At 47.3% G+C, this 24880-nt stretch overlaps 1 protein-coding gene across 1 annotated transcript in view; it reads left to right on the top strand.

Moving 5' to 3' along the window:
- Positions 1-3434: 3434 nt before the first annotated feature.
- Positions 3435-24880, top strand: part of EIF4E3 (eukaryotic translation initiation factor 4E family member 3) — a 38941-nt gene continuing 17495 nt past the window's right edge. Inside the window, exons 1-2 of the mRNA XM_019947597.3 lie at positions 3435-3678; positions 18450-18522. Coding sequence (XP_019803156.2) covers positions 3476-3678; positions 18450-18522 — 276 coding nt within the window. The 5' untranslated portion in view covers positions 3435-3475. The remainder of the gene's footprint in view (positions 3679-18449; positions 18523-24880) is intronic.

Raw genomic sequence — 24880 nt, 5'->3', positions numbered from 1 at the left:
GGGCAGGTTACTCGGCTTCTCTGGGCCTCTATTTACCCATTTGGAAAATGAAGGTGTTGGAGTAGTGGTCCCTGTCTAAGGCTCTTTCCGGCTCTCAAATCCTTTTTGATGCCTAGGGAGCATGTCAGGGGAGCAGACCACACTGTTACTAGGCAACCAGCAGGCACCCTGCCCAAGTTGCCTTGGTGACTGGATGCTGGAAGGGAGGGGAGTAGCTGCTGCAGCTCACTGCTTAATTATTTATGAGTGCCTCAAGTCTTTTTTGTTGCTTTCATTGCTAGGGGCTGTGGGGTCACCTTCTCTTCCTCCCTCCTGCCGCCCCAAGCTGTCTGAGTTGCGTGTTACGCAGTGGGAGAGCACATTGGCCTGGATCTCAAGCTACCCACGTTCTAGTCCTGCCTGTGTTATTTCCTAGAGCTGTGGCCTCGGGTAAGTCACCTCACCTCTCTGGGCCTCAGTTTCTCCATTTGTAATATGATGGGGGTGCGTAGGTAATCTCCAAGTTCCCTTTCTACCCTGAAATTATTGGAATTCCTGCTGCCCAGTTGCAAAGTGGGAAAGATGAGGGGAATTTTCCTCATTTAGTATCTTCTAAGGGTGATTCTGAAGAGTGATAACAAGAGTTAAGTCTCTTACACATTTCAGACAGGAAGGGAACGAAAGTAATGCCCATTGTTCCCTCCTTGCTTCTCACCTTAGTCATGTTGCCTGACTTCTTTTATTAATCTTAAGGTGATTTAAATTTTATATTTTTTGTATATCACCTGCTTCCAAAATAGATTTGAGGGGTTCACGGTATAAGATGCACACGTGCAACTGGATCATTAACATAAAATAGGAATATATTAACATAAAAATAGGAATGCTTTTTCATTGGTTAATATTGATGTTGTGATGGAACAGCAGATGTCATTTCGAGCATCCTGGAAGCCAAAGCAAAAAGAGAGGGAGGTACATAATTGATATTCAATGAAGACAAATTGCGTGACTGTTCCTAGTTCTAAATTCTGAAAGTAATTTATCAGGTGGTGCATACTGTCTTTTAGAAACTGCAGATAAAACTTTTAAAATATTCCTTTCTTGCTGAGAGTATTGTCACAGAACATAAGGGAGAAGCTAAACTTGACAGTTTGACTAGTTCTAATCAATAGAAAGCAAAAACTCCCTTTCTACCAATGCCTTAGAATTTTATATAAAGATTAAAGATGTCACTAAGTAAATATAAAATTTCAGAATCAGCCATTATTTATAAATCAATTATATATAAATGCATGTAACCATTTGCATGGTAATTTAGCAATGTAATTTAGCAATTTTAGACACAGGCAAAAATTCTTCTTCTCCAAACTTATTCTGAAATAAACTTGTGCAGTTGAGGAAAGACATTAAATATAAAAATGCTTATGGTAGCATTATTTATCAAAGAAAATGACTGCAAACCAAATAAATCTTGAGGGCTAGTGAATTAAATTACATTACTTCTTTAGAATGGATTACTTTGCAGTCCTTAAAAAGAAGTAGATTTATATGTTTTGATATGAAAGTCTTCAAATGTATAATGTCAGTTAAGATAAGGAGGTGCGGCAGTGGTATAAAATGCTTCTATTTCTTTATAAAAGATATAGGTAGTAGGTATACAATTTATATTTGTAGATATATGCCTTTACAGGCATACTTGCATTTTTCCGGAAGGAAACTGTTAACAGTGGTTTCCTCTGGGCAAGAAGACTGATAGCCTTGGGAGGGAAGGAGACTTACTATTCATTTTCTTATTTTTACTATGTGGACCTGTTAGTTTTCCAGCTAGAGAGGCAGTAGAGACTGGCAGTTAGAAGCCTAGACTCTGGAGCCTGAATACGTATGTTCCAATCCTGGCTGTCTCACTAACTGGGTGACCTTGGGGTTAATTTAACTTCTCCACTTCTCATCTATTAAATGTGCTAATAATAGTATCTTCCTCATTGGATTTTGTGAGGATTAAATGAGTTAATAAGGATAAAGTGCTCAGAATAGCTTAAACACTGCCATATATGCATTTTCTGGAAAAAAATAAAAGGAGAAATTAACCAACCCCAAAAATGCATCTAACCGAAAGCGCCCCTTGTATCTCAGAGGTGGAAGGGCTTTTAAACATGTCACTGCTTGCAGCATCATACGTCGTATACAAATTATGTTCGAAGCAGGGATAGCAAAGCAGCGGTTTTGTTTTCATTGTGGTCATTTTAGCAGAACTTGAATACCTTTTAGGGAAGGCACCTACCCTGGGACTCATAACAGGTGTTTACAATGCCTGTGAAACCCCCGAACCCATCTAGTTTTGTAGCTCCTCTTCTAGTCCATCCCAGAGTTGCTCAGGTTATGAGCGGAATGTATGCTAGGCCACGGAGAAAATCTTTGAGGAGACAGAACTCTACATCCACAGCTGGTAAAGGCCAGAGAGGCACTATCCAGAAATTCAAGCTTAAGGAGGGTGTCCATGTCCACGCCAGTTATGACATGTGTGTTCACATGCCCTCATGCGTCTCCTTTTCTTTTGAAAGAGAGAATGATAGACACTTGCCAAGGGGCGGTGCTAGGAGGCTCAGGAATCTTAATGGCCATAGGGGCTTCCTCCGCGGAGGGCTGGGTTCCTGATGCTCAGTTTCCTCCTCCTTCCTTGTGGGTGCTTTGGGGCAAGTGTGGAGACCTTGGGCTGATTTGGGGCACCCTCATTTAAAGTTGGTCACACTCTGGGCACCTGGTGGCCCCTTCAAATCAGCTGAGTTAGGAAACATGCAAAACTGACCTGTAACAACTTCATCCCCCGGTCAGTGGTCCTGGTTCTGTCTGACCCTTTCTTTCTGCACTCTTGGGCACTCCAGTCTCTATTCATTTGGCCAGCGGTTCCCCGGGCATCTGTCTCTCACATCCAACTGTGCTTCCATCTGCCCTTCCATCCCTCCACCCCTCCTCCTACCATCTGCCAGCTTTCCCACCCATCCTTCAGACTGCTGGTATGTCTGTCCACCCCTCCTCCCCTCCCACCATGTGGGTCTGAGACTCCATCCACTGGACCATCCATCCCTCCATCCCTCCATCTTTCTGTAGCCCACCCATACGTCTTGCTCACCGCCTGTCTGGCTGCAGAAGCCACCGCTTGACCCTTCCTCTGTTCCTCCCACCCCTGTAGCCTGGAATCCGTCCCCGCCGCTGCTCTGCCCTCCCCCAGACCCGCGAGTCCGTCAGTCCCCGCACGCTGGGTCGGTGCCTGCGCCGAATCGGCCCCCCACTCGCGTGGGCAGTGCTTTTGTTCGGCGGCCCCGGGCGGCCCGGCGGCGCGGCTCCAAGGCCGGGCGGGCGAAGGGCCGGGCCAGGGCGGGGCGCGCGCGGGGCGGGGCGGGGCGGCCGCGGCGGGGCGGGCGGGGGCCTGGGTGACTCAGCCGCTGCTCGCCCCGCGGTCCGTGCGTCCGCCGGTCTCGCAGGCGGGGCGGAGAAAATGGCGTTGCCCCCGGCCGCCGCGCCCCCCTCCGGGGCCCGGGCACCGCCGGGGCCCCGCGCCGCCGCCGCCGCCGCCGCCGCCGCCGGCGCCGCCGCCGCCACCGCCACCGCGCCGCCGCTGGGCCTGCAGCAGCTCTCGGAGCTGCGGCCCGAGCCGGGTGGGATCCCGCTGCACTCGCCCTGGACCTTCTGGCTCGACAGGTGAGTGGGTCGCGGGGCTCGCCACCGCCGCCGTGCGCCCGCCGGGCCTGCGCCGCCGCTTTGTCTCGGGGCCCACCTCCCCCGCCCCGCGCCGGGTGAGCTCGGGCGGCCCGGCCCCCAGCCCCGGGCCCCGGGCGCCGGCCCCGCCGCGCGAGCTCGCGCAGAGCCGGCTCGGAAGCCGAGGGTTTTGGGCCGACGCGAGCGGCTGTCGGGCGGCCTCGCCTCACGGCCGGGAGAGAAAACACGCAGTCGCCAAAGTTTCGGCAGCACTTTTCCTCTTTCTTTCCTTCCGTAGAAGAAACGCCGGCGGGCGGGTATCCTGGCTGGGCAGTGGGAGATGCTGGGCCTGGCGGGGGTGATCGGTCCTCGCTGTAAAGTGAAGCGAGTGATGCTGTCCTGGTCACCCCCACGGGGCTCTTGGGGAACTCGGGACACGACCCTCGCCGTGACAGCACTTGGGAAAGTCGACCAGCCCCCTGGGAACTGTGCGGAGGTGGTATTACCGTGGCACAGCGGGCGCCTACCCCCGTCCACCGATGCAGCCTTTGAATTCTTTCTCATCCACTGGGCGGCTGTTTCTTGAGCACTTACCGTGGACCCACACGCCTGCTAGGCGCTGGGGATTCAGTGGTGAGCCATGCCTCACCTTGTTGGTAAAGTGGGGCCAATTATAGCTTTCTCAGGGGACAGCTCAGGTACCTTCTCAGAAATGCCTACATGACTGCCGCATCTAAGTTAGCAGCCCTCCTCCCTCCCTTCACTCATGTCCTCCCTGTTTTTCTTCATAAAGTTCATAATGCTACTGAGTTGTGCTGTGTAGGAAACTGTTTTTCCATCTGTCTCAATCCCTCAACATTTCCCCCTCTGTTACGGGCCAGTGAGCAGGAACTTGTGTTTGGCACCTAGTAGGAGTGCAAGAAATTTTTGACAGATGAATAAATGGATGAATTGCAAAGTCCCTTCGTAGTATCTGTCACCCAGCCGGTGCCCAAGGATGACACTTCAAGGTTGTCCCAAGAGCTTATGGAACTTTTGATGACACTGTAACTCAATGGTTAATTGTTAGGGAGGCATGGGTGTGTCCGTTTGCTGTGAAATTTACTCAGTAGACGCAAATCTGTTTTTTGTTTGTTTGTTTTGGGGTTTTTTTTGGTTTTTTGTGGTTTTTTTTTTTTTTTTTTTTTTTTCCTTACACGGGCTTCTCACTGTTGTGGCCTCTGCCGTTGCGGAGCACAGGCTCCGGACGCACAGGCTCAGCGGCCATGGCTCACGGGCCCAGCCGCTCCGCGGCATGTGGGATCCTCCTGGACCTGGGCACGAACCTGTGTTCCCTGCACCGGCAGGCGTACTCTCAACCACTGCGCCACCAGGGAAGCCCGCAAATCTGGTTTTTAAAAGCCTTGCGTAAAATACCTGCAAGAATTTTAAAAAGTGGTATTTATCTTTTCTTAGGGAGACAAGCTCATTCCTTTCTTCCTGTTGGAATTAGCACCGATACAAGAACTGGCACTTGGAGTCATTGTCTTTTCTGGGGACACAGAGAAGTTGGGGGTGGGTAAGATACAGTGAGTCTGTTGGGTTTTTTTTATTTTTAATATTTTCACTTTCGTTATGAGATGCTAAGAGCGTTTTACTGTCAAAACAAGAATGGTTTTGGCAAATTGTAGCAGAATGAAATCATGTGTGTCTTTGTTTTCAAAGGTGTGTTGTAATTGCTATTACCTGGTATCTGTTTTCAAGATGTTAAATCTGGACCTCTGGACCATTGGATACTGGTGGGCTGCTGGAAACAGTATCAACAGAATGTGTTTATAAACAGGTCAAAAATTAGTCTCCTTACAGGTACAACATTTTTAAGAATGGTCTAAGATACTAATACTATATAGCAACACAACTTTTAAAGAATATCTGGTACCTTTTTTTTTGGAAGCATAGTTGATGTACAATATTATGTAAGTTACACGGTGTACAATATAGTGATTCATAATTTTTAAAGGTTATACTCCATTTATAGTTATTATAAAATCTTGACTCTATTCCCTGTGTTGTAAATATATCTTAACACAACTTTTAAAGAATATCTAATATCTTTTAAGTGAAAACCACGGTAACTCCAGTGAAGACAGACTATAGCCTTCCTACTGTGTGTTTGCACATTTTTGTTCTCTGAAAGCCAGTAATCAAATGAAACATGTTACTGCCACCATGTCCAAATCTTCAACAGAAGTGGCTGTATTAATTTAGAAATAATATTTAGCTCCAGCATTGCACATATGAGTTCATTTTGCCTGACCCGTCATCCCATAGCTACTATTGAACTTTCTCCACTTCTCTGGAGATGCAGGGTGCCCCTCTTTCCCTCGGAGTTGTGAGCACATTGTGTTCTAGAAGTTCCCTTGTATCTTTTTTCCCCCCCAGAGAAACAAGATTGTAGAGAGGGTGGTAAGGCTCTCAGGAGAGCCCTCCAAGGGCAGCCTTCACCTCAGGTAGCTGCTGTCTGCCGCCGATGACGTCAGTCTTGAGAACCACACCATCCAAAGGTCTCCTGCTACTTGAAAGTCTTTGGCACCTGCCTCTTGGCCTGTCCTACCTTCCAGCCTACTCTGTGACGGTGAACAAATGTTCTAGCCTCACTAGGCCTCACTTGCATGGTTTGTGAAATGGGAATAAATAATCATAGGATATTCTGAGGGCTACATGAGCGCTATGAATGTAAAATACCAACAAGTGTCCTAGCATAGAATACGTGTAAATGCTAACTACTAAAATTATTATCCAGTGCTCCCTAATTACCACCCGTTCGCCCATCAGTGGTTCCCCAGAGCAACTTGTCTGAATTCAGTGTGAGGAAGCCAGCATCCTAATTTATTTCCGTCATGGATGAATTTGAGAGTCCCCCCAGTAGAGTTATTTGCAGTTTCAGTAGTAAACTCCAGTAAGTCTTTATTTGTTGTTTTGTATTTAATTAGACTTTATGGCTAAGGATTCAAACATCTGGGGGATAATTTTGGCTGGGGGTGTAGGAGGAAGAGTTTTCCTCCCGTTTTCTGGCTGTGTAAAACTCGGACCTGTCTTGATTCTTGGAGGCCACTCTTGTTTGTGTGCCTCTGACTGCTTTGTTTTCATCTCATGATGACCCTCCCCTGTCCTCTTAAGTTTTATCCATGGGCTCAGTGCTCAGGCCTCTTCTCTTGTTCCCAGCCACACCAGTGATCTCATCCAGTCACAAGGCTTTCAGCTGCGTCTGTACACTGGTGATTCCCAAAACCTTGCACTCACGCATCCAGCTCCTCCTCTCCGTCTCCATGTGGATGTCTAATACACATCCTTACTCAACACGTGCCAAACCACTTCCTCGGCTGCCCTCCCCACCTTGTCTCCTTCGTCTGTGTCATCTCAGACCAGAGCAGTTTACAGCCACCCCATCCTTCCAGTTGTTCATCGCCCCCCCCCCCAAATCTTGGAGTCATCTGTGATTCTCTTCCTCTTCCTCCTTACCTCCCCCCCTTTTCTATCCCCTTCCCCATCCTTCTTCCTCCTGGTACATCCGTTAACAACAAATGCTATTGATTCTACGCTCAAAATGCATCTAGCATCCAATGTATTCTCACCACTTGCATCCCAGACCCTGGACCACACCACATCTGTCACCTGGATGAAGGCAAGAGCATCCTAACTGCTCTCCCTGCTTCTGCTCTTGCCCCATACAGTTCATTCCCATCACAGCAGCCAGAGCGGTCCCTTGAAATACCACAGTTCAAACATGTCACTTCTCTGCTCCCGGGTCCTCTGCGAGCAAAAGCCAGAGTGCTTATCGTGGCCCGTGAGACTCTGCAGCATGTCCTGCCCCCGCCTGGTACACCTTTCTCCTGCTGTTTCTCTGTCACTCTCCCTACTGCACATGCCCTTCTGGCTTGGTGGACCCCTTGCTCTTTCTCCATCATCCTAAGCATGGGCCTTTGCCACTGGGGGTCCTTCCTCCTGGGATGCTCTTCCCTCAGTCATCTGCTAGGTCTGCGCTTCCCTTACTTCCAGTCTCTGCTTGAATGTCATCGTCTCAGCGAGACCTTCCCTGACCATTGATAGAAAATGACCCGCATCTCCTGACACATTCCCCGAGGCCCTGCTCCTGCTTTGTTGTCTCTGTAGGGTTAGCACTGTTCGTCTGTCTTCTCTCACCAGAATGTACACTTCCCAGGGTTCTTTTCCCCGCCACTCTGTCCTCAGCTCCTAGATCAGAGCCTAGGACAGCTCAGCCCACACTAAATATTTAGGGGGCTCTTGAATTCTACCCACAGTGACTTTCCCTTCTGTGGCGGCTGATTTTACTCTAATTATCAGTTGCAAATCTGCATCCTAGCCCTGACCCCTCTCCTGAGTTCTGGACACACATCACCTACCCGGTTACGGTCAACACCACCACCATCCTACCTGGAGTCCCCTTCTGTCTCACGTACCCTTCCCCGTCCAGCTCTGTACTTGACGTTGCTCCAAGGCTAAGCCGTCCCGTCCTCTCCGTGTCCCTCCCTCTGCACATCCTGGGCCCCTCCAGCTCCTGTCACACTCTCTAGCGTCCTGCTCCCAAGCTTGTCTCTCCCCAGGCCTCCCCGACCTGGGCTCACAGCTTAGCCTTCTACACTACGCCTGGTCTCGTCGTTCCAAAACTCCCCTGCCCCTCTCTTCTGCCACGGCAGTGCATTTTTTTGACTCTGTCTCTCACCACCTAAGGGTGCCTGTGTTATGGGGTTGTGTGCTCCAGCCAGGTGGAATTGTGGGTCTGCACCCCTACCTTTACCAGCAGCTCTGACTGACTTTTGTGGTAGAAACTTCTGTATTGCTCTTTTTAATCTGAAACCCACCTCCTTTTCAGCTTCATCACCTATGTCTCCCCAACTCCATTATACCGCTCAGTTGGCCCATTCTCTCTGGTAACAACAGCAAATGCCTGGCCCTTCTGTTGGATAAACCATGGACTTGCCAGCCTCTGAGGTTTGTCTTGTGAAGTTCCTTCTGCTCGGGTTGCCCTCCTCCCCTTCGTCTACCAAAGAAGCTGCCACACATCCTTCGAGGCCTTCTTGAGTTGCCACGTCTATAATTGTCCTTCAAAGCGCTTGGCCCAGGCATGATTAAGCCCACCTCCTTTGTGGTCCTGCCACATCTTCATAGCCTGTATTTGTATTAAGGATCGTTAATTCCTCCTCCCTCGCTCATGACCACGAGACACATAACTGCCTCGTGTCTGCTCCCGGAGTGCGCCTTGGTGTGCAGAGGAGGTACCTAGTGAGTGTTTGTGCTCTCATGTTTTGAATCGCAGAGGTGGGCCCTCACTACATCGCCCACCGACCCCACCCCATCAGGACTTAGCTCCGCCCAGTCAGCGTAAAAAAATACAGGCTCCTGTCCCTGCCCCAGACCTGCTCCATCAGACCTCTGGGGTAGAATGTGCATTTGTAACAAATGCCTCAGGTGCCAAAACTTCACAGTTACTGCTCTGCTTGTTGGTGAGATTAACGGAACATATTAGTTGCCAGTCACTGTTGTAGGTGCTGAGAGTGCAAAGATGACAACATGGGCCTGGGCCTCCCAGGAGGTTACACACCATCTGCTTCAGTGGCATCAGTGAAGAGTTCAGCCAGGTACTGAATTCTAGAGGGACCCACCTTCCAGGGTGGAGTACGTTCAAGTGTGTTCCAGTGGTGTCTCCATAAGAACGCGTCTCATGGAGGCGGGGTGGGACCAGGCTTGACAGAGAGGATCCGCAAATCATCCTTGTTCATCCCAGAGCGACCTGCTGGGTCTAGGTGAGGGCAGGGGGCTGCATGGAAGGCCGTAGGTGACAGGGAGAAAGTGGCTGGAGTTTCGACTTTCCTATCCTTTTTCCCCATTCTTGCCTTTCTGAACCCACAAGCTCTCTTAATGGCCAGGATTTTATTTTTTGTAAGAGGCAAAGGGGTTCTGGCTACTTCAGGCAGGGAAAGGCCCTGACCTAGGGGATCACAGCCTGTCCAACTGTGGGTCAGTAGCTGCTTCCTACAGACAGGCCTAAAGGTCCTAAACGTCCTCACTCAGAAAGCTTCCTAGTCCTTACCTGGTACTAGCTTCTCGAAAATACATTTTCCTGCTTTCAGGATTACAGAGGCCATTTCCTTATTTCCAAACCTAAGACAGCTGGCAAGACTTCAGTGACCTGGCCCTTCTTAGTTCCGTTGTCAGCTCTGGAACACTGTTAACACTTCTCTTTCACCCAGCCTCTGTGTACTAAAGGATTAATTAGATATCGAGATGAAAAGAGTCCCAGTTGCTACCGGCAAGGAGCTCACAGGCCAGGAGTGACAATAGACAAGAGAAGGGAAAAAATTCAAAATCAAATAAACCTGCAAAAATAAAGCATTTAGACAGTTTCAATAGATGCACTGTTAAATGTTATGAATAGGCCCTGGCCCGTTTTTGCAGGTGAGCCTTTCTCAGACAGGAAGCTGGTGTAGCCACAAGCCACAGATCTATTTAAAAGCGATTAAAATGAAATCATCTTTAATGGAGTGACTGATATACAAGGCACCCCCTTCATCCAGTATCTGGGCTTGTGCAGATTTTCTCTGTGGCAGCTGAGCCTGATGTTAGTAAATTCAAGAAGACGACGGGCTTTTAGGAGACGTATCCCTGGCTTTAAAATTTTCCCCGTTTAGGTTATTCTCTTGGCTGAAATGAACTGATCTCTCATATAAGGTGAAGCCATCATTCGTTTTTTCACCAAACGTTTATTGTGTGCATGTGCCCTGGGCATGTCTATCCATAACTTGGCTATCCTGTAACATACGTGAAGTTTTAAACATTTTTTTTTTCACTTTAACCTATTAGTATTCACAGCTGTTTACTTCAGTGCACCGGGCACTAGACTGGAGCTGTACGTAATTATCCACAGAGTCCTCACAGTGCTGAAGTAGGCCGTACCAGCAACATTTTACACATGGGACAGCTGAGGCGTGGACAGGTAACTGGCCTGCGGTCACACAGCTAACAGAGAACAGAAACGGGATTTGGAGTAAGGACCGTGTGACCCCAGAAAGCACTGGCATCCCTCACCCCAGTGAACACTGCTTCCCCGTGCATATGAACAGTGAAATGGGACACGGTTCTCCCGTATTTCATATCCTCAAATATGGGAGCTGGGCAGGACTTGAGAGGTCATCTGGACCTGCCACTGAATTTCTCAAATAAGGAAACTAGGGGCCAGTGTCACAGGAGATAATTAAGCCAAATTGGCAGAGAAAAAGAGAGCCCCGCCTAAAACCCATGTTCAAGTGCCTTTATAGGATTGTCCTTCACATTTAATGATAACCTCGTCTTAATCATCTCTTTGGGTGATGAAAAAAATGCATCTGTGAAAATGATGATTTTTTTTACATTTTTCTGATGATGCTGTCTATATTCCATTAGCTCTTATTTCCCATTTCTTATGGTGATTTGCTTTACATGATATAAATCAACAAACCTCAAACTTTAATGTATAGACAAATCACCTGGGATTCAGCAGGTGTCAGGCGCGGCCTGGAGACTCTGCAGCTCTAACAAGCTCCCAGGTAATGCTGCTGCTTGGTGGAATATAAGTGGCAGGGATGTGGGCAGGGTTTGGGGAAACCTTTTCAGCTTCTTTCCTTTGTAGGAAGCATCTCCAGAAATCCAGGTCCCTGGTAAGTGTTGCTGTGGTCTGCTAAGGAATGGTTAAGATAATTTCTGAGGTACTGACAAAGGCATCTGTCCCCAGGAATTTTATTCCTGAGCTTAGCCTGCAGCACCCAGGTGAGGTTTAATGGAGAAGGCACGTTTGGACTGCTGGGAAGTCAGGGTTGAGGGTTGCAAGGTGCAGGAGAGCTGAGAATGTATTTGGGGCCGCGTTGTGTCCGCAGCACCAAGTAGGGTAGGGCGTCCTGCTGCAAGTGGTTAGTTCAGGCTCCTGACAAAGAGCCAGGCTGCCAGGGACCCTTGGTTCAAGTACCAGCTCTCCTATTAGCCAACTGTGAGCCTTTGGGCAAGTCGCCACCCTGAGACTTAGTTTGCTTATCTGCAGAGTGGGGTTGCAACCGTTATTTACCTCACGGTGTTTGATTGACGATGCATGCATGTAGCACACGCTGTGTGATCTTTTCACCTACTGGGAGCACAGTAAGTATCTCTTGAATAAGAGAGAGGATAAAAATGCTTTGAAGCGTCTCAGACTCAAATTGAGCTAAATGAGTTCTGTCTTGGCAAGATTCTCAGGAACCTGCTTTAATGAATAGATAAAGATGATTTGTAAACAACACATTGAATTATTGCATGCAAATGGTGGTTACGTGCCTGGAAACCGTTTAAGTTGAATAGTTGGTCCAACTTATTGAACTTCCTGCCTTCTCGTAATTCCCCAAATGAAAAGGGATTTTAACCAGTTTTGCATAGAGAATCTTAAGATGCATTTGCTCTAATTCCGTGATTAAGTTGAAGACACACAGGGGCACTATAAAGCTGGACTTGGGGATTTTGTAACATTAAGAGTTCCCCTGACATCTTACACTAATCATCTACTTGGCAGACCTCGGAGGATCCCTCCCCACTCCTGCCTTAACCATAACAGCTTCTGGATTCGCCAGGTCCAAGTGGAAGCAGCTCCTGGAAGCTGTGGCCTTAAGCCCAGAGAGACTGGCGCCGGATGGGCTTTCTTTCCTGAGGATGGACCCAGGGGTTTCTCAGCGCTGTGTCATTCTCACAGACTTCTTGGGATTTTTGCCCTCGGTCCCACAGATTAGAAAATGTGCTCGGTGTCTCTTAGTTGTGATGGCTTCCCCCTCTGTTCCTCTTGTGCTCTTGCTGCTGCCGCTGGTGACGACAGCCACTGTTGCTTGTTAGATGCCAGTTGCTGTGTAAATACTTTATGCGCCTTAGCTCTTGCAGTCTAAGTAGGGATAGAGACCATTCTCAGAAAGGGGAAGCGAGGGTCAGGAGAGTCAGGCTTGTCACACAGCGGGTGGCTGGCAGAGCTGGAACTCAGTTCTGTCGATTTCAAAGACCATCCTCTCAAGCGCTCTGCTTTCCTGCCTTCCTGCCACAGCCCAGCTTGGCTTTTGTTTGGTAAATTATCTTCCTCTCATGTCCAGCCTCAGAAAATGATGACCTGTAAATGCGTTCTTCCCGAATTGTGTTCCTTGTATCACGTTTTGGGGTATCGTTATTGCCAAGGGTTCTGGTGGCGTCTAACCCTGTCCCGCGTCTCTGCTTCTCCCCCCCAGCCCCTGCCCCCCCCAGGCAGTGTGGCTAAATGGGTGGTGGTGGTGGAGGAGAGAGTGAGTGGCAAGGGCAGTGGATGGGCCCAAGGATGGAGTAGATAACCTAAGAAGGGCTGAGAGGGGGATTTGGCGGAAGATGTGCTACCTGTGACCACCCATGCTCACAGTGACTGCTTGGTGTTTTACTGAGAAGCGTCCTCATCCAAGAGGAAGATCGTGGGCATCAGAGCCAGAGAGACCAAGGAAAGAACCCAGATCTGCTCCTCAAAAACACGCTCACTGAGTTTGGTTCCTAGTCTGTAAATGGAGATAATGATACCAACCTGGCAAGCTTGCTGTAAGGATTAGAGATCTATATGCAAACCCCTCTCATATAGTACGTGCTCAGTAAAAGGAAGCCATTACTATATTACTATCATTAAATCAGAGGGGAAACTCCTAGTGGAACAATTCAAACTCCTTAACCTGATCCACCAGGAGGCGTTTCTTGTTCCACTGCTGTGTTCCCAGCTCCAGCTGTGTCCTGTGAGAGGGTGACATAGTATTCAAAGAATGTGAAAGTAGGTCCTGATTCCTTGGTTCTGTGATTGTCCACAGCTTTGGCCGTATAGCCTTCCAGGAGTGGACACATTCAATGTTATATTACTGGTATATTCCTCCCTCAACTTTCTCTCACACTTCCTGCCTCCCAGGCCAACAAAGAGGAACCTAAACATTGTTTCTTTGCCTTCAGGAATCTGGGAAATTCAGAGAGGCAGGGGTGCCAGTTCTAGAGCATACGCTTCATGAGGACAAGGGCTTCGTCTCGAATGAACACTGCTGTCTCCTCGTCAGCTAAAAGAGGTGTGCGATGGATCTTTGGTGGTTAAATAGACGATAGGTCTTCTTAGGCTGTTTGTTGCACGTATACGGCAGGGTGTCTCAGCATGGACTCTTGCCATTTTGGACCTGATCACCCTCTGTTGCGGGTGCTATCCTGTCCAGCCCTGGCTTCTGCCCACTCGATGCCAGCAGCACCCCTCAAGTGGTGATAACCAGAAATGTCTCTGGATATTGCCAGATGTCTTCTCCTCAGAGGCCCCATCACCTCTACCTAGATGAGCACCCTTGGTCTGCAGAGAGAGGTTTGGTTAGGGTTCCGTTGAGAGGTTTGGGTGTGTAACATGAAGGAAGTCAAAAGATTTTTTTAAAGATGTGAGAATGTACTGTATGTGTGATACCAGTAAAAAAAAAAAAAAAAAGTCTCTTTCATTGAAATCCACTACACACACTTCCCTCCCAGTTGCTGCAAGTATCTGTTAGAGGAACAGGGAAGAGAGGGTTGCCGGCCGCCTGCTTCCCGGGGCTGCAGCTTTGCCAGCAGCTGCCCACGCTGCTACTTTAAGAAACAGTAACTGTAGATGGTACAGTTCGCTGTTGAATCAGCAAGTCCAGTACAGACTGACCTGTTTACAAGGCAGATCACTTACGAATCTCGGCTTGTTTTCCCTTTTAAAATCGATTTTGTGGATATGGCCCAGTTCTGTTTGCTAAGGATGGCTGAGGTTCAGGCACGAGGTATAGGCTTTTTAGTGTTTTCTAGTGACTGTCTGGATCACATTTGGCTTGCAGGAGAATGGCTTTCCTTGCGCTGGCCAAGCCAGCCAACGATTCACTACTGTCAGAAGTTCCGACAGTATTTTTCTTATTTTGACACCTGGATATACATAAAACTGTCCAGCATCTGGAAGGAACCTTGAAAATTAGAGAATCCAACCTCCTTCATTAAGAAATGAGGCAACTCATGGCACAGGGAGATCACCTTGGTGCTTTGCGACCACCTAGAGGAGTGGGCTAAGGAGGGTGGGAGGGAGGGAGACGCAAGAGGGAGGAGATATGGGGATATATGTATATGTATGGCTGATTTACTTTGTTATGCAGCAGAAACTAACACAACACTGTAAAGCAATTGTACTCCAATAAAGATGTTAAAAAAAAAAAGAAATTAGGCAAGTCATTTTCCATAGAAGCTGACACATTTCCTTTCAAACACCAATACATCAGCATCCTAAGATGTTAAGCAGAATAGAGCTATTGTTGAGCGTGATCCTGTTGGTTTTAGTGAGGACCTTCTCTGCCTTGATCTGATGGAAAGACTATTCGAAGAACATAACGTGGACACAATCTTGTATTAAAAGTAGGATTCAGCAAAAACGGCCGCCTTGATGAGAACACACCAAGAGTCAATTATAAAACTCCATTAAAAAATGTAAGCGTGTAGGGGCTTCCCTGGTGGCGCAGTGGCTAAGAATCCGCCTGCCAACGCAAGGGACATGGGTTCGAGCCCTGGTCCGGGAAGATCCCACATGCCGCAGAGCAACTAAGCCCGTGCGTCACAACTACTGAGCCTGCGCTCTAGAGCCAGCAAGCCACAACTACTGAAGCCTGTGCGACTAGAGCCTGCGCTGTGCAACAAGAGAAGCCACCGCAATGAGAAGCCCACACACTGCAATGAAGAGTAACTCCCTGCTCGCCGCAACTAGAGAAAGCCTGCGTGCAGCAACAAAGACCCAACGCAGCCAAAAATAAATGAATAAATAAATTTATTTTTTTTAAAAAGTGTGTATATGGCTTGACTGGACAGTTTAGCAGTGAGGGGTAAAGAGCAGGAAGTCTCAGGTCACCTGTCTGCAAATCAGGTTTTTGTGTCCTGAGGCCACACCTTATCAAACCTCTTTAGGCACTGGGCTGCTTGGCTGTAAAATGGTAAGAAGTAATAATGACGTCTGAATACGCAGGCTTGCGAGGATTCAGTGCTGTGATGAAGGTGACTTGCTGAGCACACAAGCAAGAATTCAGTCGATGCACGTCAGCCCCTGGCAATGTTGTCCTACGAAGCGCTGCCTCCTTGTTTCATGCTAGAACCCTTCTTGGACTCTGGAGACTACAGAGGTTTCTTCAGAAACCTAGAGCAGTGAAACTGAACAGACCTAAATGACTTTGTATAATTGTCTGCTGCACTAGAATATGAGTAAAAGACCAGAACGTGGAGACAGAGGCATTTAAAAAGAGGCATATAAAGCAAAGGTTTATCAGTGATATTTTTTTCTGGGTGAAATGGTGGTATTCTCATGTTTTATTTGCTTAAATTGACATGTTGTATGAGGTGAACACAAATTATACTCATGCTAAACCGTCATAAATTGAATGGTAGCCTTAAAAATTAGTAAAAATTCGGGCTTCCATGGTGGCACAGTGGTTGAGAGTCCGCCTGCCGGTGCGGGGGACGTGGGTTTGTGCCCCGGTCTGGGGGGATCCCACATGCCGCGGACCGGCTGGGCCCGTGAGCCATGGCCGCTGAGCCTATGCGTCCGGAGCCTGTGCTCCGCAACGGGAGAGGCCACAACAGTGAGAGGCCCGCGTACCGCAAAAAAAAACAATTAGTAAAAATTCAAAATACACAGTTTTAAAAATGAAAAAGTGCAACGGACATTTCCTACCTTTGGATCCTTATACCACCCTGTCCCCCAACCCCATTAGGGAAAGAACCCTGTCTGTATTCTGCTATATGCTTTGGGCAGCCAGCGGTATATCTTCTGGGCATATTTGGTGGAGAGTCAGCTAACCTCTTCAAAGGAAGAAAAGTCGGTATTAGAATAAATGCCAGTAGATTTTCATATAAAGGCAATAGACTGTTCATGTGAAAACCTACTCAGAAAAGGTTAAGGTTTGGGGTTTTTTTGTTTAGTTTTTTTCCCCAATCCTTTTGTAATTTAAACCCCCCAGACAGCATAAAACCTGTATCAAATAGCAAATTAGTATTTATGTAAGTCAATACTGTAGTTCCCGGGGCAGTCCAGAGAGAGCGACGGATGCATCGTGGGTCAGACGCCACCGTCGCAGGTGCTGACCCAGCGCCTCGCTCTTCATCACGTTCTGCAACGTAGCTACTTGAGGCTTCGGGTCTGGCGGCAGAATGCGGTCCTGGTGGTTATTGTGGGTTTGCGTTTGTCAGACAACGTCCGGCACACTCATAATAACTAGAAAAGAGTTGTAAACCTGGTGCTTTGGGGAAGATTGATTTATCAGACTCCACCTGCTCGACAGGGTCCCTTGTTTGCCTCCACACTAGTCCGTAATTATGCCTCCTTGTGACCTCCAGGCTAGGGAGCGGTGTTCAGAAATGGGTTTTTTATATCAGGTTCAACACCCAGGTCCATAATTCCGGGACTGTAGTCTGCAGAGCTCCGCCCCTGGTGTCTGACGCTTGCCCCAAACCTGGGCCTAGCCCTCTGCGCTGCCATCCCCTGGGCCTGGGCCTAGCCCTGTGCACTGCCCTCCCCTGGGCCTGGGCCTAGCCCTCTGCGCTGCCCTCCCCTGGGCCTGGGCCTAGCCCTCTGCGCTGCCCTCCCCTGGGCCTGGGCCTAGCCCTCTGCGCTGCCCTCCCCTCCACCTCTGAGCTGGCTCAGTTTTGTGCACATCTCTTGCCAGGAAGCTCACCATCTTGAGGTCCCCTGGGGACTGTGTCTCGGAGGGTCAGTGGCTGGTAGAGAGCATTCCTTTTACAGATTCCAGGCCCTGGTGGGTCAGCTGTGAGCTGGTGCTTGCCGCTCACCGCCAGCCTCTTAGTCCTTACAGCCAGACGTGGGGCTGTCAAGCATTACTTGAGTTTTTCAACCTGAGGCCTGAGGTAGCTGGACCCCAACCTTCCTGAGCAAGACCTGCTAATTCAGTATAGGGAGAAAGGAAAGGTAGCAAGGATGGGGAGGCCTCACTTCTGCAGATTGAAGACACCACGTCCTGTTAACCCCCAAACCCAGGACATGGTGCTGGGTGAAGCCATTCTCAGTGGATGGCGCTTCTGGTGAATGAGCTGGTAGTATGTTGCCATCTAGTGGAACATATGGCAAACTGAAGATTAATATACTCTGACCGCAGAGTTCAGCAGAGCTAATTAAATCAGCCCGAGAAAATAACTGAAAGTATTTTCTCAAGGCAGGTGATTTGGAAACACGTGCAAATTCAAGTGAGGCGAAGGGTGACTTTTAGTAATCATGTTTTCTTAAAGTTGGCAAAAGGTCACCCAAGGGTTCTTGAATATTTACCACCAAGGAAGTAACAAATTTTTCAGACATGTAACCAGGTCAAGACCCTGCATTGTCATTGTCATCTATACAACATGCCCAGTTTCCTAGCCAGGGTCCTAGGCCCAAAAGCCTTGGCTATCACATGGTTATTTTTATATTTTTTAAAATGTGATTTTAAGGTTTCCAGTGTCTTTCTTACATTTCCAGTTTTCCTGTTAAACTTCCACAGGATAAATATGCTTATTTTTAGGAGACGCGAGCACCTGACTTGACAAAGTAGGAGTTTCCCGTTTTAAATTCTAACTAGCATCCCAGCAGTGTCCGCTTCTGTGGTTTCAGACCTGACTTGTGTGAAGACCTGCAGACTTACATTACACTGTGAAATGTTTCACGAACACTGAAACATTTTCCTTGTTTCTTTGCTCTTTTGCTTCTGTTTGCTTAGATCCCTCCCTGGTGCCACAGCAGCTGAGTGCGCGTCAAATCTGAAGAAAATCTACACAGTACAAACGGTACAGGTAAGATCAAGAAACCTGCTGTTCGTGGGACGGTTAATCATCCAACCTGAGACCTGTGCTGTGCTGGCAGCGCCCACCCGGGGCTGTGCCCTGACCTCAGCTCACATGCCCACTCTGGCAGAGCAGCCCTCAGCCACATCTACCCCAAAGGCCAGCTGAGCACATGCCCGAGTGGCCTGCTCTTCTCTTGGTGACGTGTGGAACCTTATCGTCTCCCAGACCCTCGTGACTCTGGTGTGGTTTTGACGATATCACTGTGTGTCCTCATTTAAGCACCAGCTTGGCCGCTCCCTCTCTGGGCTCTGTTTGCCATCGGTGAGAAGCCCTGGTACCACCTGCAAGCTTACTGAAAGTCACAGGGCAGGATAGTGTTGAGCCTGAAAGTGGAAGGTCTCGGACCCATGTCCTGCTCCACGTTCTCGGACCCATGTCCTGCTCCACGTTCAAATTCCATCATCCTAAGCTGGGCAGGGATCAGCCCTTTAATTTGTGTAAGACTGGTATGATGGTAGCCCCTGCCTCCATGGGTGGGTCTGAGGACCGAACGAGATGATGTCTTTATCAGGCTTAGCAGGAGACCTGATACATGGTAGGTTGTCAGCAAATGTAAGCTCTTAGATCTCTTAGTTCTTTCTCTACCCAACTCTTAGGATGAACGTTAAAAAAACAAAACAAAACAAAACAAAACCTGGTTTATTTAGTTGATCACATTACTGTTTTCTTCCAAAGCAAATTCTATCAAGTTTCTCCCCCTCCATTTTTGTACACTCGATAAGCCTGTTAAGGCTGCTCATACTTGCATTGACTATGTGTCCTGAATTTTCCAGAAGGGCCAGTTTTAAATTGTGTGTTCTGCCCTTGAGTCTTTTAATGTGTTAGAAATTCCAACAGATCGGTGTCTCTTCGGCAGCCTCTCACTTGCACAGGAGTTGCGCAGAGATCTTCTTTCAGACACTTCTCCCAGTATCTGGTTCAGGAAATTTAGTACTCATGGTTATGCAGCCCCAGGAATCTGATTGTAAAGTGCCTCGTGTGGCCACAGAGGGCCCTAAGCCGGGTGTAAAGACGTGGTCCCTACCACAGGCTGTCTCTGAACTATTTGAGAAAATGACCTAAGCGTGTGGAGAGCAGAATAACAGTGCTGTTGTAAATAAGCAGTCAGTGCCAAGTACAAGCAGTGTCACAAGACAGCACGTGGGCCACCGTCCAGAGGGACAGATGCTCTCAGAGTCCAGGAATGGGTCCCCTTCACTTCTCCCCGTGGTGACATGATGGACCTTTTTACCTCTTCCCAGCATTGCTGTGTAAACCTCAGAGCACTTGATTCTAAAGCCTGTCCTCATGTAGAAGTTCTTAGAGCCCACTGATTTTTTTTTTTTTTGAGGTCCTCATTAGACTTTTCCCATGCTATTGTGACATTGGATCCACATCACAACTGTGCCTGGGTTTCCAGGAAGACGTTGGTAAAGTTACACCGAGGGATTAGTTTGTTTCCCTGCCCCTGTGTGATGACAACAGAGCATTGGTTGAGCCTTGGTATCTGGCAGCAAGTGACATAGGGTCTTCAGGGACCAATTTAAAGTACCCAGGCCGGCACATACTAGGAAATGCCTTCTTAAAAACTTCATTGGGATATAATTTTTTCAGTAAATGCAGGTCTCTTAAGTGTAGAAGTTTGATAAATTTTGACAAAGATACACAAACGTGTAACTATCACCCGATCAAGATTTTAAAATTCCATCCTGTCAGGAAGGTTTTCTTCATGCCTTTTTCCTACCAGTCCTTTACCGGAAGCAACCACTATTCACATTTCTGTCACCATGCATTGGCTTTGTCTTTTATTGAACCTCATATAAATGGAGTACTGTATTGTGCCTGGTTCCTTTCACTCCATAAATACTGAAGGATCAAATGCATGAATGAGAAATTAATAAATGAACCACTTTTCTGTCACAGCAGACTGCTCACATAATGATCTGTTAAGCTGTAACCACACATTCTCAATGGCGGCAAAAATTGATTCTTGGTGTGGCCAAAAAAAATCATGCTGTTTTTATGTAGAAAGCACAGATAGGCATACGGTACGTAAATAGATATATAGTCTCTTGGTGGTATTAAAGTTTCACAAGAAAGTGAGTAGGAAAAGGGCTCCTTCAACATAGGGGGGTGATAATGAAACACTGCCCCAAGGGGTCAGGAAGTTCTGTCGTATCTCCGATGAGTCTGTCCTCCTCCGTTTCTTCATCTGTAAAACAGATAGTAGCAGTTCCTCCTCCCTAGGGTTGAGCGAGGGTTAAATGAGATTGCATAGTCCTTAGTAGTGCTTGGTACTTAGTAAGCCCTCAGCTGTTGGCAGCTTTTACAGAAGGTTGCATTCCACACTTCAGCTTCATCGGTTGACCGGGGAGGATGTGGGCCTGGGTGTAGGGTGGTCACACCGCCTGGGTTGGTATCTAACATCTGCTACTTAGTAGCTCAGGCAAGTTGCTTAACTTCTCTGTATCTGTTTGCTCATCTCTAAGATGGGAATAATTGTGATACCAACTGCATCGTGAGGTTGTGAGAATGAAATGGCACAAGGACGTAAAAAGCACCCAGTAAGTGCTGGAGAATAATAATGAATGCGTCTGCCGTTACTTGCCTACTTCTATTGGAACATCTTCTTGTACATTCCTCAATCATGGTTTAAATCACAAAACTGTGTACCACTACTTCTAGATGATTTATTTCAAGCAGTTATTCCCCAGATTATACCACGGTGAATACCTCTACTTAGGAAAATGTATTTAACTTGTCGATGAGTTTGGGGATTTCAGGCTGTGTCCTTAATATCTGTGAACAGTCCTTAGTATTTGAGAACTAGCCTGGGTGCTGATTTTAAAGTCATTTGAGGATATGCCTTTGCCCCACTGTCTTTTCATTTTGTGGCTATATGTGGATTCTTGAACTCTCGCTCCGTCAGCACTGAAAAATTACGTCCCTAATCGTGTCTGTTTTTCCCTCATCTGTGTTTAGTTGCAGTGTAGTTATCATGTGGTATTAATGATTGTTTTCCATAAGAACATATTGAATAATATGTCTTTTTGTACTTTGAGGCCCTCAGCAAATCAGAGATGCTGATGGGGGTGGCAGAGGAATTGTTATCCCCATTTATTAGCTGGAGGGGCTGAGGCTGGGAGGCAAGTGGCCCGAAAAGTGGCAGAAACAGCCAATCGCGCTGTGCTCTGGGACCGGAACTCCCTCCTTTTCTAGGTCCATCCTCTTGCTTTTGGTCTACCCTGACTGAGGAGTGAGGGAGGCCTGTGTCTCCAGCCGGCCCACTGACCCCTGCTGAGGACAGTCTCATCACAGCCACCAGTAATGCCCTCTGGTTGGAGTTAAATTTGTTCCCTACTTACCTGCCTTTCTTGGAAAATTCCATGTTTCATCTAGATGTGTTTTCCAGGCACTTACTGATTCCTTTTACTCTTTTGTAAACATTTCAAAGTTTTCCACATTTCTTCTGTGTTTTTATGTCCTAAATGCATGCAGCGCGGAATAGAACACAGCTTCTGACCAAGCCTGATTTTACCTGTGGCAGAAGGGAGTTACCGGCCAGGTAACGATTTGCAGGGGATCCTCCCTTGCTACCACAAGACCAAAATTCCAGCCCTGAAAACTCATTCCTGTGTAGCATTCTAACCCACCTCAGGTATCACGTTCAAGGTTTTGCCACACTGTGTCCGGTTGTTCTATGTCCTATGCAGTGGTCCCATAAATTGACCGACTTTTTACTTAAATTTACGGAAAGCAGCAGCTTCATATTTCTTCTGTAAATGGATATCCAGCATCATTTATCATAAACAGAAGGTCTTCAGAGAAATATAGATACAATCTCTTAAAATGAAGAGAATCTTCCTTCTATACTTGTGTATGGCCGGTGATATCAAGGCATCATCCCTTATCAGAAGGTTGTGGAGCTCCTGTGCTCTTGCAGGTCATTAAGGTAGGGCAGCAGATTGCTTTGCAAATCATTGGGAAGGGAGGGCTGTCCCTTATGGGAGGAGAGGTTTTATAGGTCAGGACCGATAATGGAGAATGATAGAAAGATTGATTCAAAGTCGTCACTGCCCTGGAACACAGCAGGGCAGCCCACGGTGGGTGGCATCCTGCAATAGAATGACCTGCAGTGAACCATTTGGGTGAAGGGACAGGGTCGAGGGAAGAAAGAGAGAAACTCCCTCCTGAAAAAAGAGAGGGAAAGCCCTGCAGGCAGGTCTACTTCATAGTTCTGTTTAGTGAAGGTTAGTATCGAGAATAACAGGATTATATAGCTGTCATTTAATTTATTCATGGGGTACGTGATGGGATCATCATTATAGTCACAGCCCAGTTGTGCAGAAACAGAACTGAAGTCCAAGTACCTGGATCCTGTCCGCTGGCATGTTGGCAGTGGAAGCCGCTGTGCACGTGGGGTGGGAGATTAAATCTTGTAAAGTGAAAGTGATTCAGTCACTTCAGATGTAAAACTTGGTCTCTCAAGGGGGATCAGAATATGCCACCCCAAAAACGTCACTTGAGCTTAAGAATTACTTTGAACTGAAGGCAGTTGAAAAACAGCAGGGCCAGGAGGAGCTCTCTGACCTCCTCTATCTGCCTGAAGTCAGGGCATAAATTACCCTTTTAAAAGTGACATAAATTTACATTTGTAAAGGTATCCCTTTTTCTTACCCCTTGAGTCTGCATAACAAACCTACTAAGCAAATACTAAGCTGTATTTCCTCAGCACAGTCACACCATATACCACCTCTAGGGGCCCCAGACCCCCTTTCCTTTGTCTGGTCACTCTCCACAATTTATCATCCTTTGTTAAAATGGTGTATAAGCTTCTGAGTCCAATCACGTCTTTGGGTTTTCACCAAAGTGAAAGCCCTGTGCACTGAAAAATATTAACGTCAATAAACATACACCTATGGGCCTTACCCAGGAAGCCGAATACACACTGCTCTGCTGTTTCCCCCAGCTTTTCTCCTGTTCTCTCAATGTGTGAACCCCACTTAGCTCTCTGACTCAGACTTTGTTTTTCATTCATTGACTTAACTGCGTGGTGAGAAATTGCCCACTCCCCTATCAGTCCTCCAAACTTTGGTTCTCACTTTAAGACCTTTGGAATGCAAAGCAAAACCCATTTCTCTCTCCACTACCTGGCTCTCCCAGGTCAGAAACACTTTGCTTTCAGCCTGTTGTATCTGCTGTGAATTTAAAAACATCCATTAAGCTCTTCAGTTGCCTTTCTTCTGGGCTCTGCCCTTCCCATAAACCATTGATTTACTTGGTGGGATGCAAGCCCCAGCCAATTAGAAATACCTAAGGAATGAAAACGTTTGTTTAAAATTTCAGAAATACTTTCAAAGATTTATATGCTGTGACCTGCGGAAGAAATGCTGGATTTGTTGGGTTTTTTGGAGGTGTATTTGCTGCATGTTTTTCTTTTCTTTCTTTCTTTCTTTTTTCTTTTTTTTTTAACACCATGTTGTCTGTCACCACATGGCATCTTTTCTTCTCAAGTATTTTCAAGTATATTCTCTTTTTTTTTTTCCTTCAAAGCATTTAGTAAAAAATGAGGAAATTTGCCAGTTTTCCTGGTAATGATTGATTATCTATTTGGCAAAGGACTGTTGGGAGGAGCATAATTGCTTCAGTCAGGACTAGTAGGTTGGGGATTTGTTAAGTGGACACCATTGTCTAGTGAATCTAAGCAACCTGGGACTCACCACAGCGCCCTGCCCTCCTTGGTGTCCACACATGTTGACTGAATAAGTGATGCCTGACTTCCCTCCCTCTCCTCGGGTTGTCGTTAAGGCTTTTGGAAAAAACACTTCATTATTATTAATAAACATTGTGCTTAGCTTTACTGCAATCTACTGTTTGCAGACCACTTAGAATTAATTATAAGTCTAAGGGCTTTTGAAATCTATTTGCAAGGTTCTATCTGTAGTAAAATTTAGATGGTTTAACAAACAAAAGTATGTTACAGAGAATATGACCAAGAATTATCAAGTTTCCAGTGAAACAGCACTTTCGCTTCCGCAGGGGAGGAAGAAGGTCTAAGGAGCTGTGTGATGCCGGGTTCCTTCCTTCAGCTCTTTTGCCATCATACATGCTTGACGAGTATTCTACACACTGCGTGAGGTTTGCAATATGGAAACAGACCGACTTAGTGCCACGGACTTTAATGGGGGTCTTTTCCATGCGGTCACCGCATATTTCACTCTCATTTTGTGTTCATGCAGAAACGTGCAGATATGCACTTGAATGAGTACATTAGGTCAGGGTGAAGTGTCTCACTGTATCTTCTTGGGCTGTAATCTCCTCCTCT

Source organism: Tursiops truncatus, chromosome 10 (assembly GCF_011762595.2).
Source record: "Tursiops truncatus isolate mTurTru1 chromosome 10, mTurTru1.mat.Y, whole genome shotgun sequence".
In the NCBI taxonomy this organism is placed as follows: domain Eukaryota; kingdom Metazoa; phylum Chordata; class Mammalia; order Artiodactyla; family Delphinidae; genus Tursiops; species Tursiops truncatus.
This window is presented reverse-complemented; position numbering and strand designations above follow the sequence as displayed.